The 16,990-nt window shown below is 45.8% G+C and overlaps 1 protein-coding gene across 3 annotated transcripts; it reads left to right on the top strand.

Annotated features, from left to right (window-relative positions):
* Nucleotides 1-1,654: 1,654 nt before the first annotated feature.
* csrnp1b (cysteine-serine-rich nuclear protein 1b) lies at nucleotides 1,655-16,990 on the top strand. 3 transcript variants are annotated; one of them, XM_010898137.4, is made up of 6 exons: nucleotides 1,664-1,749; nucleotides 2,373-2,651; nucleotides 10,294-10,496; nucleotides 12,551-12,816; nucleotides 12,930-13,226; nucleotides 13,530-16,990. In XM_010898137.4, the coding sequence occupies exons 3-6, from the start codon at nucleotides 10,301-10,303 to the stop codon at nucleotides 14,604-14,606; spliced, it is 1,836 nt and encodes a 611-aa protein (XP_010896439.2). In that variant the 5' UTR covers nucleotides 1,664-1,749; nucleotides 2,373-2,651; nucleotides 10,294-10,300; the 3' UTR covers nucleotides 14,607-16,990. The 3 variants fall into 3 exon arrangements, with proteins under 3 accessions (XP_010896441.2, XP_010896439.2, XP_010896440.2); XM_010898138.4 differs by having other exon boundaries at nucleotides 1,683-1,749; nucleotides 2,377-2,651; XM_010898139.4 differs by lacking the exon at nucleotides 2,373-2,651 and having other exon boundaries at nucleotides 1,655-1,749.

Raw genomic sequence — 16,990 nt, 5'->3', positions numbered from 1 at the left:
CTTCCTATCCAGTAGATTTCTTCTGGATTGCAGAAGTCCTCCAACTCTAATCTCTGGAAAACCAGGAATTTTGTTTTATAATTTCTAGCATGTTGCAACTCTAGCCAATGAGGTCTGTTTGGTTCCTGTGACCACTCAACATGTGGGAGGGTCTAAGGTGCCTCTCGATTGCTGTGACCACTCAACATGTGGGAGGGTCTATGCTGCCTCTCGATGGCTTAGGGGAACACCCCAAATTGTGCAAAGAACAAGGTGTTAATTTAAAACAAAATTACCACCACATTTTTCTTTCATAAGGAGAAAACTTGACAGTGTGCCAGTAGGTAAAAAGCTCAAGAAGGTTATGCTACAGTGTCCTAACACCATCTATTTAACTAGTACCAGTGGCCTGGGGCACATGGATTTCAAGTAGTGCTGACATTTCACATATCTGCACCTGTGCAGAACTTTTGAGAAGCTCCCGATCTCTTGGTCTGGTAATCTGTAAACCAACAAAAAACTGCCAAATATTCCACTATTAAAGTCCTTTCTGAATTGTAAATTTGATTTGTGGTCTCAAATAGAGTCCTTAAAATGTACGTGTGTGTGTGTGTGTGTGTGTGCATGCGTGTGTACGTGAGTGCATGTGTGTGTGTGTGTGTGTGCGTGTGAGTGAGAAAGAGGTGATGGAAGAGGTTGTCAGTTCAGTATAAATAGTACTGTATCTCCTGCTGAGTGCCCCCAGAAACTATTAGGTTCCAATAGCTCAAAAGGCTTTTATTATGGTAATGTAGAAAAACACCTTTTATTATGGTAATGTGAAGTCATTAATGGTGTAACCAGTTAGAAATAACACAACTGTTTTCATTAAGAGACAATTACATTGGCCAAATTCTGGCCTAGGCCAAGTGTTCTTGAACCTCTACTCTGGCACATCAGGACGTTTCACACATTGGTGGTACCCCAGAGCAGGCGGTAGTCAAAGGCAAGAGGGTTAGCTGTCCAGTGTAACAGCAGGTTGAATCAGGTGTGCTACCTCTCAAATTGAGCCCATAAATGTGACTTCTGCCCCTCGGGGAGAGCTTTGGGAAACACGCTAGACTACTTTCTCCACAAGCTAGTGAAGCTGTCTCAAATATGAGTTTCTAACCTAACTATAATACCCGGACAGAAATCTCCTCATTTGACATCATTGAGGTTGAGGTTAAGGTTAGAATTAGGTTGAGGTTAAGGTTAAGTTTAGGATTATGATTAGTTGAAGTAGATTGTTGTAAGGACAACTTCGGTGTTCCCATTTCAATTGCTGAGTAAACGTGTGCGCGCGCGCGTGCGTGAGCAAGACAGGGAGTGAGAGTGCCAGAGAGAGTGTTGCAAACAATGTTTTCCAGAACGTTCTGAGTCACCAGCTCGTATTAACCTGAGTCAGATAGACGTCTCCCTTCACGGGAACTCAGCAACACCCTGACAGATAGAGATCAGGATACACGACACCTCACATCGCAGTTCAGGACACATTATTTGGAAACAGGCCAGTGAACTATACTGTGTCTTTTGCGTAACGTACACATTGAGGTGTCCGTTCTGTGCAATGAATGAGACTGTCCATCATGCGTTTTCTGTTTGTGAGCATATTGGCTTGATCTTGAATGTGTCGGCTGCACAATGTAGGCTTTAATTGATGAATTAGCCTAAGTGAAATCACAAATCAGAGTCACCAACTTCACTGCCGTGGGAAGATCCTTGATCACCGGCTGCCGAGAATGGGTTGAGGTACGTTATGCCACGAAGCGGGCCCATCAACATTATTGACAGTACTGCAGAAAGACGGACAAAATGTTGCTTTATTGACGTTTTGAATCTGATGTGATTAGGATAATGCCAACTCCAAAATGTATTGAGGTGTTTTTTATTCATTTGGACACGTCTACCCACACTTAAGTTCAGCTCAACGATGTTTAATTATTTTTTAAGAAGGGAGGCCAAATGCTAACTCATTTAATCAAAATGTACAAACAACATGCCGTACTCTTGTCGGCCAAACAGCATCAGATACGTGGGCTACACATACTGAGACAGAGGGAAGCTGTTTTACTTCATCTGATGGTCTCAGGTAGATAATCGGTCACTAACAATTTGAAGGAAAAATATAAAAACAGAGATTAATTATGATTTATTATTATTTGTCAAATTTTTGCAAAAAGTCTCGGCTTCCATGATTTATCACTGCACTGGGTAGTCTGCCACTGTATACTCTCCGTTTGGGGGAAGGAAGCATTCAAATGTAATTATTTCCTTTAATTCAAATTGTTTTCGTTACATGTGCTCATTATTTGGATGTCTCGAACTGTGTTGCTGTCCTGGGTCTGTGTTTGTGAACCTCGCTCGCTCGGAAGGCAGGAAGCAGCGTGGGCAGGCCATCCTCCCCGTGTGTCACCGCCTGCGTCACACGCCAGGAGGGAGTTTTCCACTGACGAAAAGGCTGCGCTGACAAGCAGTCTGGCTCACACAAGGGAAACGCTTCGGCTGGTACGGACCGTGTCTCCTACAATATCAGAGACAAAAGCGAGCGGACTGTTCGGAGGATAAAGCGCGGTTGTGTCGCTTGGATTATACATATTTTATTGGCTGATGGTCATATTTTCACTAATGGTGATCGGATACCTGAATTCTTGGTGAGTAACGGTGCGCTGTGGGTTGTTTAACACCGTGCTGTGTGTAATGTATGTGTTAAAGCTTCAGGGGAGGAGACAAGCCAAATAGTTTGGATGTTCTTTTCCCTACGTCACCATTGCATATAAACGGCAGTGGCGGTAAATATTTTTTCTCCTTATTGTTTTTTTAAATTTTGTTTCAGGCCACATATAGACTAGAAATTATATCCAAATATAAGTTATTTAAATATGACCATAGTTGATAGTATAGTTAATACTTACCCTTTTGTTAATTGTCGCATTTTTCTCTATCCGACCTATCATTTATGGCTATTAATTGTCTACTTTTCTGAGACAAGTTCGTTTGGTCATTATACCCTGTTTTTGCAATTACGCCTTCTGGACAGGTGAGTATTATAAATTGGTTGGTTGTTTGCTGCTGGATGTGATTGTAGTCAGACCAGACAGCGCTCAACTGTTTTGCTTTATTTGTCGTTAGGCTTCGTTTGCTCAATGTGAACGGTTTATATACCCCAAATTGTTGACGCACATACTAGGATACTTGTGGTTATCTTTTTTTTTTAATGGGTGTAGGTGTTTTTGTTGGTTTGGCCTCAGTTTGTTGAGTAGACCACATAAAATATCTGGTCTAGTTCACCTTCAGGGGCGCGATGGTCTCTGGAGCGACTCCTGAAGGCAGCCACTACTGCACGCGCTGCTCACAGCTGATGGAAATGTTGTCATAGCAATTATCGTTAATCACGAGGAGGAATGATCGTGTCAACATGAGGAGGCTTGTCACTGATAATCACGTCTTTCAATGGTTGAGAGATATCAACATGTAGCCTGCGCTATTTAAATGGAATGCTGAAGTGTGTTGATCACATTGTTACCCTGTTGGAATAGGCATTGATTTTTCATTTGGCCACGTAATCATACATTTATGTGCGGGTTTATCAGGGGCATTCAGAGGCCACTTGGGGCAATGGAACTCATTCATTGTTTAATCTTGGGGGGTGGGGTGTTGTGGTTATGAATGTATGATGGCCAGCAGTTTGTGCAATATGTTTACTGGTATATCGTTTCCAGCGCCACCTCCCTGGATCATGTTAGGAATGAATCATGTTCTCCAGCTATTACTGTGGAGCTCAATGATCCTTTGTTTACCGCCAGACCGCTTCACGGGAGCATGAGACTCGCGTTCCGTTGCTGCGCAAGTGCAAGGTTCTATTGCACTTGGCAACTTTGTTATGAATGATATTTTGATTTGTCAGTCATCATGAGTATTTCAGTTCATATCCTTACAGTTGCTTACTTCATTGTGGTTAAGGAAGTTCCTCTTGACATTTCACTAAGCGTTTAAAAAGGCCTCACTGGGTTAATCCACTAAATTCTACTAAGGATATTTAACATACTGGTGTTTTACAGCATTCATTGTGTTGTTGTCTATGCCATGTATTTGGCATTCTTCTTCCCACACCCAGCTAGTATTTAAGTGTGTTAACTACAGTCCTGAGTACAGTAGTTGGAAACACTAATTTACACACGACATTCTGATATCTGGACAGACACAGAGACAGACACCTGGAGCCAGATGTGAGAGTCAGGCAGTATGTTGATTATTTAAATAGCCACTTCCTGTGTACTGTAGAGCACATTTCACAACCACAGGAAGCTGTCTAACAGACACACACACCAGCTCTTCAGCTCAGAGAGATTGAGACTAGTGTGTTCAGACAGCATGTCTCCTGTCCTTAGATAATGTTGTTGGTCACAGAATGACCCCGGCTTTGTGTCCAAGAGCCAGAGAGGGTCTCCTTTGGGAGTGAGTGTATATGTGTGTTTGCGCGTGTGTGCATGTGCCCACATGGTAACAGGGCTTCCATCTGTTTGGTCCCTCTCTCAGCATTCCTTACAGGGAGGTACCATGAAGAGACCCAGACAACTACTGACTTGGACACACCAAACACAGACTGTGTGTGTGTGTGTGTGTGTGTGTGTGTGTGTGTGTGTGTGTGTGTGTGTGTGTGTGTGTGTGTGTGTGTGTGTGTGTGTGTGTGTGTGTGTGTGTGTGTGTGTGTGTGTGTGTGTGTGTGTGTGTGTGTGTGTGTGTGATAAGTGCTGTTGAAGAGAAACTGTTTTCTGTTTAATTTCTCCAACCAGAGCAGCTAGTTAGTTTAACATTTAGTTTTTAGAGAAGACTAACATGCTTCTCTCTCCTGTGAAATCATGCCTCAGCTTCCCCATACTGGGGCCTTGCGGGCCTTATTCATATCTTTCAAAGCACAATTTAAATTAATACTTCTATTTATAAAATACATTTTCTGGGCACCATTCAAGGACATTTTACATTAAAAGTAGGCCTACATCAAATCAAGAGGAGTTGCTAGTAAACGAGAACTGTGGTTTCTGCTATGGATGTGTATTGACTTTAAATAGACATGTAAAGAAAAAGCTTTGACCAGCCGAGATGTTAATCAGCAGTAGGAGCCATCAGAGACAGGGTGATGTAATGGGTCGGACCAATCATTCCCCCCTGGCTCTCCTTCCTGGTGCTGGACCACTTTAGGGTCTTCTCATGGTCAATGTGTTGTTCCGTAGGCTTCAAACCTGTCTTCTGGAACTCCTGGCTGTTCTGTGTGTTAGAAATGGCCCTTGATTAGGTGGCTCAGACGAACGGATGCAGAGTTATAACAGTACTATGACGTCTGGGGTTGGATAACGTAACACACTACCCCCTTCTTGACCGCTTTGTTTGTGTGACTCGTGAGGGAACCTCTACCTGTTCTGAGGCCTCTGGCCATTGCTGCCTTCAGCTGCTGTCCACGGACAGGACTCAGGAAACCTCTGTCTATTCTCCCAGAGAACAGTGTTTCCTAGTGATTGTTCTTATTGGTAGAACAGGATACAGTGTACCACAGACTTGACCAGGATACAGTGTACCACAGACTTGACCAGGATACAGTGTACCACAGACTTGACCAGGATACAGTGTACCACAGACTTGACCAGGATACAGTGTACCACAGACTTGACCAGGATACAGTGTACCACAGACTTGACCAGGATACAGTGTACCACAGACTTGACCAGGATACAGTGTACCACAGACTTGACCAGGATACAGTGTACCACAGACTTGACCAGGATACAGTGTACCACAGACTTGGCAGCTGGATATATAATTGTGGCAGTGAGGTACCTCCCTCTTCAGAGTGCTGCAGCCTGTCTGTCACTGGTCTGTCACTGGTCTGTCACTGGTCTGTCACTGGTCTGTCACTGGTCTGTCACTGGTCCGTCCTGCATCCAGATTAAATGCCTGCGAGTGATTGGAATATTTCAGGTCCACGTGCAGCTTAAAGCCTCCTCAGGTGAGTCTCAGTATGCCGGGATCTTCAGTCCTGCCCAGCCACGCGGCGGAATGGGAGTTGTAATTGTTAGCTTTAAGAAAGAGGGACCACAGTACTGCAGACACAGTGGGGTTTCAATGCCAGAAGGGAATTCTTGTGGCTTCTGAGACAGCCAGTTATTTATTTAAACTGTCCTCCTTTTCTCCCTTGATCCCCTCCTTTCTGGAACAAAGGTGTTTCTGTGTGGGGTTCGGTTGAGGCATAAGACATAAGTTATAGTTAAGGTTAGGAAATAGGGAACATGGATTTTTGGGTCTGTGTTAGGTCAAAGGTCCCAACAAGGACAGAAAGACAAATACTGTGTGTGTGTGTCAGTAGGGTTTCCCTGTCATCGTAGATCCGTTTGAAGGAAATAAATCCTGGTTGTCCTGTTCTGGGTGACATTTGGCCCAAATAGTCTTCATTAGTTCATGTTGTCATTAAGCTTCTTGTTGCTGTATGCCTTTGGATAAATCCATGATACACACACTTAGTTGTTAGTGCTTCATAACCTTCACTCTGTGTGGTTCTGTCAGTTTACTATGCAAATTACTCTTCCCTTCAGATTAACAGATAGAAACACACTTTGACACTGCACGTGCGCGCGCACACAGCTGTGTGTTATCAACAGCTGAGGACGTTCTGGACCAACTGGCAGCGGAGCGGAATGAAGTGGGCAAAGTACACCATGACTGGAGTCATCCTGTCTTGCTGCTCTCTGGCTTCAACAGCCAGTTCAGACAGGCTGACCCATTACAGAGGTGGAGGCAGTTCAGACAGGCTGACCCATTACAGAGGAGGTGGAGGCAGTTCAGACAGGCTGACCCATTACAGAGGAGGTGGAGGCAGTTCAGACAGGTTGACCCATTACAGAGGAGGTGGAGGCAGTTCAGACAGGCTGACCCATTACAGAGGAGGTGGAGGCAGTTCAGACAGGCTGACCCATTACAGAGGAGGTGGAGGCAGTTTTAGTTGGCAGGGTCAAATGAGGTAGGAAATAGTTGTATCTACGGTACTTCATTAATGCCATTTATTTCTAGTGATTTGAATATGCAGGGCTGCTGTTGAAAGCTTTCTGTAAACTCTTTGTCTTCTACGGTTTGTTGAGGACTTTGTGATTAAACCGCTTGTGGAATAATTTCTAGAATGTTGGTCCAAATGATACCTTAAAACAAATTCCCTGTTTGAAACATCGTGAATGCCATATAGAGAGAAAGTTATTTGATAAATGGCTCGGCTTCTCTCCTGCCTGTCTCCTCCCTCTGTCTTACTACTCACGTTTTCTGTGGTTGTTCTCCCTGGTGTCTTGTCAGGTCTGTGTGTTTGACTGACCTCATGAGAAGCTCCAGTTGGATGCCAGCCTGTCCTGTAGACCGACCCCTGGCTGCAGGGAGGGATTAACCTCCAGCCTCAGTTTCTGCTTGTTGAACAAGATTAACTAATCAATGTGTCAGGTAGACCCACTGCAGTCCGTCAGTCAGCAGAATACGACCCATTTAAAGCACCACGGGCCTGCTTTGTCTCTCTCTCTCTCCTTCCCTTCTCTCTCTCTCTCTCTCTCTCTCTCTCTCTTTCCCTTCTCTCCTTCCCTTCTCTTGCTCTCTCCTGTTCTTCCTGTCTCTTGCGGCAGCCTTTAATTAAAGACTTTCTTTGGCTGTGTCTCTCCCTTCCCTCCCCCTCTTGCCGTCTCTCCCCAGAGGATGCTCAAAGCTTTGTTTTCATAAAAAAAAAAGAGAAAATAGCATGGGGGTGAGAAGTGGGGGGGGGGGTGATGTGATGTGAAACTGTAAGGTGAGACATGTGTCCTGTCTGGCTCTGCTCCTGGCACTTGCCCTGGTTTTGCTCTGTTCTGGGTGGATTAGGTATTAGTGGTATAGTGTTGGCAACTGAGAGCATTTAGTCCTGATCAGACTTGCAACAGATGCTGCAACCAGAGCCAGGTGGATTTTAATGCTGCTCAATGTAAATTAAAGTAGTGTGGTTGGAGTGGAAGGCTCGTCAAGGCCTTTTCATTGTCAGATGAGCTGATTAATGGCAATCAGACTTCATTTATTTATTTTTTTGAATGAGAATTTGCTGAGCTCTAATTCTACAGTGAGGTCATTAACAGCTTTCCAGTGAGCTGCTTCCTCTGATGGAGGGATCGTGTGTTATTGAAGGTTCTGTGTGTTGTTCTGTCCTCTAGCCTGGTCGTGACTGACATACCTTGTTAAATAACAATGCAATATAATATAGATTTATATATGCAGGTATAACAAATGGAAACAGATATTGGATAAATGTTAAAGGCTATCTACTGGTATGTCCCAAGGTGCTTTGTTTATCTACTAGTCAGACTACTGCAGACTGACTGACTGATGTTTGCAGGGCTGACGTTGCGTAATGTGGCCAGATAAGAGACATGCCTCACGTATGCCGAGGCTGCATGCTTGTCCCTCCTTCAGAGCGTTGGTATTTTGGTTGGCCCGCTGAGGCCCTCCTTCGCCTGGTCCCTATGTCTTTGTCCGACATGCATGACCAAATGCTCCAATGTTTATGAGAATATTTGAAATGAAGACTATTGCATGTTGCCCTGCTGATATTTGAAGTTCCATATTGTAGTATCTGGAGAGATTGTATGGTACGTACAGTCCCTGATTAATGCTGGCTGAACAAACACTTTGGTTTCCAGTTTCTCTCACGCGCTGTCACATTTATATAATCTTTCTGAGTGGGGTCTAGTGGCTCACTACCCTGTTCCCAGAAATGCGTTGGTTGACAGTGCCAGTAATGATCAGACAACTGTACTAACTTAGCGAGGTGTAAGTATATGATGGGATATGTCTTCTGAAGCGCTCTAGGAAAAGGGCCTTCATTCGATTGAGACACACTGTTTTCTGAAGTGAATCAGGAACTGTTGAATTCTGTGAATATCCAAAGAGGGCAGACTGAGTAAACACCACCCTGCATGGGCTGCTCTGTTGGAAAATATATTGGGAGGGAGGGGTAGGGAGAGAGGGTGGGTGGGTGGGGTAGGGAGAGAGGGTGGGTGCGGAAGTGAGGTTGTGGGAGGGTCAGGAAGGGAGGTGTGGGAAAGGGAGGGGGGTTAGTACATCATCCTGCATTCCTGTGGTCAGGAGATGCTAGCAAGGAAGCACTGCCCGTCTAGCCTGCGGTTCTCCTGTCCTCCACCTTCTCACGCTGGGTTGGGACTGATTGACCACTTCCCCATCCCACTGCTCCTTCCTTTCTCCACCTCGCCCCCCTACCCAGTCCAGTCCAGCATTTCTGAGTCCTAAAGGATGGATTGCATTTAGTGCTGAAGCAAGAGCAGTCGCTGCCCTGCCTCGCTGCCCTGCCTCGCTGCCCTGCCTCGCTGCCCGGACTCTAAAGGTGTTCTGGATTACATTTTTCAGTAGTTCAGTTGCATAAGAAATGCGTTTTTCTCTTTCAAGCTGCTGTACATATCGTAATACACCTCGAATTCACCACTGCCCGGCTACACCTTGTATTCGCTACTATGATTTCCTAGCCTGTAAACATATGAGGCTAGCAGGGAGGTCTTGCATGTGGAAATGGTTGGGATGAAATATCTCCTGCTGTGTTTTTCTTGGGTTTTCTGGCTCCGCTTCGCCCGACCCTCCATTGTGGATCAATGCTTAGTCTCAGCTGATGGGCTGTTAGTGGGTGAAGGGTAACTGTTGACTTGTACTGCTAAAGCCTGATTGATTACTTCCTGTCTCCCCATCTCGGCTGTGGCTGTGCTTGGCTGAACACTGCCGCCCATTGAACAGTCAGCCTGTGCTGTACTCCACAGAGACTGTTAGCAGTCAGCCTGTGCTGTACTCCACAGAGACTGTTAGCAGTCAGCCTGTGCTGTACTCCACAGAGACTGTTAGCAGTCAGCCTGTGCTGTACTCCACAGAGACTGTTAGCAGTCAGCCTGTGCTGTACTCCACAGAGACTGTTAGCAGTCAGCCTGTGCTGTACTCCACAGAGACTGTTAGCAGTCAGCCTGTGCTGTACTCCACAGAGACTGTTAGCAGTCAGCCTGTGCTGTACTCCACAGAGACTGTTAGCAGTCAGCCTGTGCTGTACTCCACAGAGACTGCTGTAATTGTCTCTGGTGTCTTTCAATGGTCAGGGCAGAGACCGTCTACTGCTATGACCTTCTAACAACTGAGTGTGCAACTGCTTTGTTTTAAAGGATTTAAATGATGTTTTAAGAGTTTGAAATTCAGGTGTTAATAATGCTAATATGTTAAGAACACTTCCTGTCCTCTGTGTTGCTGCAGATCATCCATGCTAGCTAGCGGCATCATGAGTGGACTTCTGAAGAGGAAGTTTGAGGAGGTGTACAAGGACGACCCGTGTTACTCCTCCTCCTCCCTGTCCTCCTCAGCCTACTCCGGCTGGGACTCGGAGGGGGAGAGCTGTTACTCGGACTCCTTGGACTCGACGCCCAGCAACCCTGGTTCTCCAGACACACAGTGCCACAGTGAGTCTCTCCTCATACACACTCACACACACACTCACACAGGCAATAAACCAGCGCTGTATCTATACTGACATCAGTGCCATGTCAGAAGGTGAATGAAATGCCGTTATTAAAACGGGTTGGGCCGGGCCAATAGATCCTTGTCCTGACCTAAATGTGGCACCAGTTGACTGTTTTCTGGCTCAGGGACTCAGATCTTTCCTCTGGGACCACCTGATGTTTCTTAATGTTGAAATACATGGAATGGTTGGGGGCCCTGAGGAGGGGTTTGAGATCCACTGTTCTTGGTGGGGTTGGGTTCACAGCCAGAGGGTGGAAGCCTTCAGGCAGACTAACTGTTCATTAAAACATTAGAAATGTTTCTGTCAATCTGTCTGAATACATTCATCTTCCAGCCCTGGAGCCAAAGATTCTCTCAACACATTAATAATGAATTAGCTTGGGGTTCTGAACCTTGGCTGTCCTCTCACTGTCTGTCTGGCTGTCCTCTCACTGTCTGTCTGTCTGGCTGTCCTCTCACTGTCTGTCTGTCTGGCTGTCCTCTCACTGTCTGTCTGTCTGGCTGTCCTCTCACTGTCTGTCTGTCTGGCTGTCCTCTGTCTGTCTGTCTGTCTGTCTGGCTGTCCTCTGTCTGTCTGTCCTCTCTCTCTCTGTCTGTCTGTCTGTCCTCTCTCTCTCTGTCTGTCTGGCTGTCCTCTCTTTGTCTGTCTGGCTGTCCTCTCACTGCCTGTCTGCCTGCCTGTCTGCCTGCCTGTCTGCCTGCCTGTCTGCTGGGGTTATGGGACTTTGTCATTAGCTGGGGGTAGGGTTGGGATTGTTGTCAGGATGGCAGATTACAGCAGGGAGAATGGACAGAGCCTTGTCTGAGCTTCCAAGACACTCCAGAACCCACACATGTGCGGCCCGTCTGGCCGCCGGCCCGTCTTCCTGCCTAACAGTGAGATAAGGGGTGAAGGTTGTTGGATCATGACCCTTTGGGGTTTATCGTTTTGAGATAGTTGTTGTGATCTTTGACAGCGTTGATAGGTCTCTTACGAGGCAGTGACTAGTGTTGTTTGAGATCCTGTTGCGATCAGATGGACTGGATCTCATTCTCTTTTATGGCCCCCTAGCCCCTATAGAATTTTGGGCAGGTCAGGGGAGGAGAAAACTGGTTGAGGCCCACCTACGGACCCTCATACTGGGGTTACAAATTGAAGCCCCCCTGGTTCCTGACCTTTGAGTAAAGGGTCTTGGCATTGGGGTTGTGGTGGCGGGTGGTCAGATCGGTCCATTGACTATTGTTTCTTGCATGTTGCACTGCTAAGGTCATGTATTAACGCAAGACTGCAGATTGGGTGAAGTATTGTATCCTCTCTGGTTCTGTGACCTCAAAGTTTCTGGTTTGTCACTACTGGTCTGGGCTGCAGGTGATTGGATAACAGTTGGTCAGGGTTGTCCTGGGAACGGTCCTCCCTGCCCATTTACTCCCCCCTCATATAATTCCCTCTGGTGTTGTGATCCCACTGTCCTCATCTGTTGTGTGTTACTGATGCTCCACCAGCCTTTGTCATTTATATGATGCAAGACTCCACCTAGTGGAAGAAGGGGAGAATGTGGATCAACTGCAGTCCCTTGGAAGTAGTTGGGGGGTTTTACTTACTCAGATAATGGTGGCAGGTCTGCCCTGAAGAAAAATTCTAAGGTGCTTGGTTGAATCAATGTCAAACTTACGTCCCCACTGAACACACGTCCCAACTCTGAAGTCACTCAATTGAAGTTTACACATTAAATGGTAAAGGGTTGAAAGGGCTGGTTGGAATACATTAGCGTTAACCCAGATCAAATATCTTCCTGGAATGTTCAGATGGTTTGAAATGCAAGCCCTGCCCTCATTGAGTCAACCAATCACATACTTTTCTGCCTTCAGGGCAGATCTGTCTTCAAGACATGTTGAAGTAAAACTCCCATGAGCTCCCTTGAAAGGTTTGAGTTATTTTTGAATAATTATGATCAGTGTGATAACGGCCCTCTCTATTTTCTGTCTTTCTCTCTGTCTTTGCGTCTCTCTCCAGCCACCTCAATCCTGAAGAATGGCAAGCGTGTGCGGTGTGGGAGGGGCAACGTGACCTTTGACATGGTGACGGTGTTCCTCTTTCCGCGGTGCCAGGGCTTCAGCAGCGTGCCCAGCAGAGGAGGCTGTTCCCTGGGCATGGTGCAGAAGCACAGCTCTCTACGCAGATACACCCTGACAGAGTATGCTGTGGCGCAACGCACCCTCCGCAAAGAAAAACTACTCACCCGCCTCCGTGAGGAAAAACTGGAAGCCTTGAAGCAGAAGGTGAGGACTGGTTTCTAATGCAGTAATTCACCTGAGAGACACCATTCAGGAAAAAGCTTCTGTCTTCAGACATCAAAACGGATCCTCACCCACGTCTCTCTGTTCTGTCCCAGCTAACCAAGGGAGGTACAGTGATGTCAGAGGAGGCTGACCGCCTCACCCTGGAGGACATACCAGAGGTCCAGGTGGACATCAGTGGCTGTAACCTGGACAGCAGCTCCTTCCTCCAGCCCTACCCCTCCAGACGGAGACACGCCCTTCTGAAAGCTGCAGGGGTGAAGAAGATTGATAAGGAGGAGAAGAGGGAGCTCCATGAACTCAGGGTGTCCCGAGAGGACTGTGGCTGTGACTGCCAGGGGTTCTGTGAGCCTGAGACCTGTGCCTGCAGCCTGGCTGGAATCAAGTGTCAGGTACGACATGCCTCAAGCACACAGTAAATATTGATTTAGTGTCAGGTACGACATACCTCAATCACACCGTAAATATTGATCTAGTGTCAGGTACGACATACCTCAAGCACACCGTAAATATCGATCTAGTGTCAGGTACGACATACCTCAATCACACCGTAAATATTGATCAGGTTCATTTGATTTAGTGACAGTGTAAAGTGGTGTAACTCCACATTCAGTTCAGCGATGACCATGCCCACAAGGTCATCTGTCTGAGGTAGTCCCCCTGGCACTAACTTTCCCCTCCACTCTTCTGTCCAGATGGACCACTCCACGTTTCCCTGCGGCTGCACCAAGGATGGCTGTGGCAACACTGAGGGTCGTATAGAGTTCAACTCCAGCCGAGTTCAGACTCACTATATTCACACCATCATGAAGCTGGAACTAGAGAAGAGGCTGGAAGAGACGTCTGGCCCAGGCTACGCCCCCTCAGGCTCCACCCACAACTCCCTGGCTGACCTGCCCTCCATCACCGATGGCCCGTCCTTCCACTTCAGCTCGGGGCTGGCGGCGGTTGGGGAGAACAGCTGTGGTAGTGATATGACTGACTCCTCTTCCTCCTCCCGGGGGAGTGATGACTCCCAGGAGGGGGTGGGGTTAGAGAGGGACTCCCAGGAGGGTGGCTCCCTGCTGGACGTGGACGAGAATGGACTGAGGCGTATCCTTCGCTTCAGCGAGGTCGACAACGACAACTACAACATAAACAACCACGTTGTCAACGACAACCGCTGCTTCCCCAACCAAACGCTACAGCAGCCGTCGTCCACGTCTGTGTTGGGGTTTAGCACGGATGACTTCCCGGATGAGAATGACAATGGGGAGCCGTCGTCCACGTCTGTGTTGGGGTTTAGCACGGCTGACTTCCCGGATGAGAATGACAATGTGGAGTCAGCGCTGTTGCAGGAACGGAAAGACCTCCACACCACGCCTGTGTCAGAACTATTAGACTACAGTGCTAACGAAGCCAACGGTCTGTTCCATCACCATGAAGCTAACCCCCCTTCCCCCTTTGTAGAACGTCCCAACACCCCCTCCCCCTCCACTGACCGCACCGCCGCCAGTTACATGGACCTCAGCCTGTCATCGGAGTCAGACCTGGAGTTCTTCGATGGCTTTCCGTGTCTGGGGCCCTCGTCTCTCTACAGCTCCCTAAAAGACTACGAACACATGGACAACTTCTTCCAGTTTCAGTTGCCTAGTTACCCCAGCAGCCACTCCCTAGCCAGCGACCCCGGGACCTGTCTCCTAGAGTCTCTGATTGGTCTGTCCGAATCTATCCCAGAACCTCCCGCAACGTTCACAGACAATCAGCTGTTGGAGGAAGCCGTCAGGGGTTAGGGGTCCAGGGCGGTGGCCATTAAACAGACAATGCTGTTGGAAGACTGATTATCCTTCCTTGCCTGTTGTTATTGAGATTCCATATTTGCCTTCCAAATGTTAGCATAGCAGTCTGTAATTATTAGTATATGAAATGGCAGCTAACATTTGTTGGAAACATAAAAAGTGAGATGAAAACAAAAGTGAAAGAAGAATACTATAATGTTACCTGGTGAGTTTAGCTTGTCAGTGACTCCGAGCATTAACCAGAGGTTGGTGGGGTTTAGTCAGCTAGCATTAACCTGATGTTTGGTTTTAGTTGTCATTAGCCTCATTGAGGCTGTGACTGGGGGATTTTTAAACGTGGCGGGTTGTCAGCCTCAGGGAAGCAGGCCATTCTGCCACTGGTATCAGTGATGGGCTTCGCTAGGGTTTAACCTGACAGAAAACCCCCACTAGAATCACAACACGGTGGTGATAACTCTGTGTGCTACGTTAGGGCTCAGTGCCCAGTCATGGTTAACTGGAGTTAATGGGGTCAGCCTCCTTTCCTCCGAACACCAGAGGCCTCTTAACCTGTCTCCCCAAAATGGTGTCTGAGGCTCTAAGGTACAACAATCCCCCAGATAGCTTTGCGATCAGCACTTTATCTGTAAAACTGGTGACGAGTGAACCATATTTTCCTGGGTCTCTGTCATTCAAGTGAAGTCTCTATGGTCCATTCAGCAGCTCAATTACCTTTTACATGCTAGAATCAAGCTTGGTATTCATGAGCTGAAGAATATTACAGCTGGTATTCAAAACAGAAAAGGCTGTATAATTGTTATCTATATTTACTTTTATTACTATGTTTTTTTTAATTTATTTCTTTCATTTGACAATATTCTATTTATTTTCTGGGGATACCTACGTATGTTAAAGCCGCACTGTGGTTTGATATTTCCAGTCCTTTCTAATGTGTCAGTGGCTGTCTCATGGCACCCGATTCCCTGTGTAGTGCACTCCTTTCAACAGGCGCTGGTCCACTTTAGTGCACTCCTTTCAACAGGCGCTGGTCCACTTTAGTGCACTCCTTTCAACAGGCGCTGGTCCACTTTAGTGCACTATTAGGGAATCTGGGATTTTAAAGAAAAGTCAATTGGAAAAGTATTTAATATCTATTCTCCTATTTTAACATGTTTTTTTGGGTTAAATTATTTCCTATTCATATTTCAGTGGTTATGATGAAATTGATGACTTGGTGAGCAATAACAGTGAGATGGAGTTAGTGTTTAGGTGTTGGCTGTGTCGACCAGACTGGTAACAGTGTTTCTGTTTTAACTGTGGGACTGAGAACTGTGTAACCTATTTACTAAATTTATTATTATTATTATTATTATTATTGGTTGATTATATGCCTATAATGTTAACCATAGAGAATCACACTAATATTTTATAATGAATTTGTGTAGATTGAAAAAAAGAATTCTAATGTGTAGAACTGACAAAGTATTTTATTAAGAAAAGACGACAAATTAAGTCATTTTTATTTCAAAAATATTCAAACCTTTGTAATATATTAATTATAGAGAACTTTATAGTTACTATGAAGGCGATTTGCGCTCCAGCATTTCAAAGTATTTTTCATAGCCACACCAGTTTGGCCAAGCATATTTTTTTGAAGAGCCACAAACATTTAAATGATTCAGAAAATATCCATATGATTGTACTTCGAATGAGGTGGCTGTGACTGAACTCACAAGATATTGTACATTTACCTATCAAATGTCAAGGTTTTTGTGGATAAAACTGCATATATTATGCTAGTTCTGTCTTGTTATGCAAAAATCCCCAGAGTAATTCCCTTTTCCACATGTCCACGGTGGTATGAATATGAGGGACGACTCTTCTAAAGGTGATGTTCATACCTCATCCCAAAGCTGTTCTGCCAACCACGTCATGCAAGAGCCTGCCTATAGGGTCCTAGAAGAGTGACGCTTGATGATCCCATCCACTGTATGTTCTCTATTGTAAACTTTACTTAATCTACTGACTTTAGAAATACAATGTTTGAGGGGTTTCTAATGGTTAAGATCCATCTGATGGTATTTTCTATTGGCTAAGATCCTCTGATAGGGGCTTTCAAATACCAAACAGCTCAATGAAGTCATGGCAACAAATAGGTCTTTGTTACTGTAAAGTACCTAGGCTTCTTTATTAATCAAAATGTTTCTTACTCTTGCCTTTTTATGTTGTACATATTCTCTGCTTGAATGGTACTGGAGAGCAAACCAAGCTGCTTAATTTTTTACTTCTAATTTTCACTCTGCCTGACTGTGAAAAGCAGTTTATTTCATCCAAGTCCTTTTTTGACAGTAAACTGTCCCTTCAAAATAAAAAATAGATAAGAAAACAAACTTCCTAAA

The sequence above is a fragment of the Esox lucius genome, chromosome 21, assembly GCF_011004845.1.
Source record: "Esox lucius isolate fEsoLuc1 chromosome 21, fEsoLuc1.pri, whole genome shotgun sequence".
In the NCBI taxonomy this organism is placed as follows: domain Eukaryota; kingdom Metazoa; phylum Chordata; class Actinopteri; order Esociformes; family Esocidae; genus Esox; species Esox lucius.
This window is presented reverse-complemented; position numbering and strand designations above follow the sequence as displayed.

Bases quoted from the DNA above. Each gene is read 5' to 3' on its own strand.
- csrnp1b (XM_010898139.4), top strand. From the start codon at position 10,301: ATGCTAGCTAGCGGCATCATGAGTGGACTTCTGAAGAGGAAGTTTGAG. The intron at 10,497-12,550 runs GTGAGTCTCTCC...GTCTCTCTCCAG, and splicing joins TCCAGACACACAGTGCCACA to CCACCTCAATCCTGAAGAAT. The intron at 13,227-13,529 runs GTACGACATGCC...TCTTCTGTCCAG, and splicing joins TGGCTGGAATCAAGTGTCAG to ATGGACCACTCCACGTTTCC.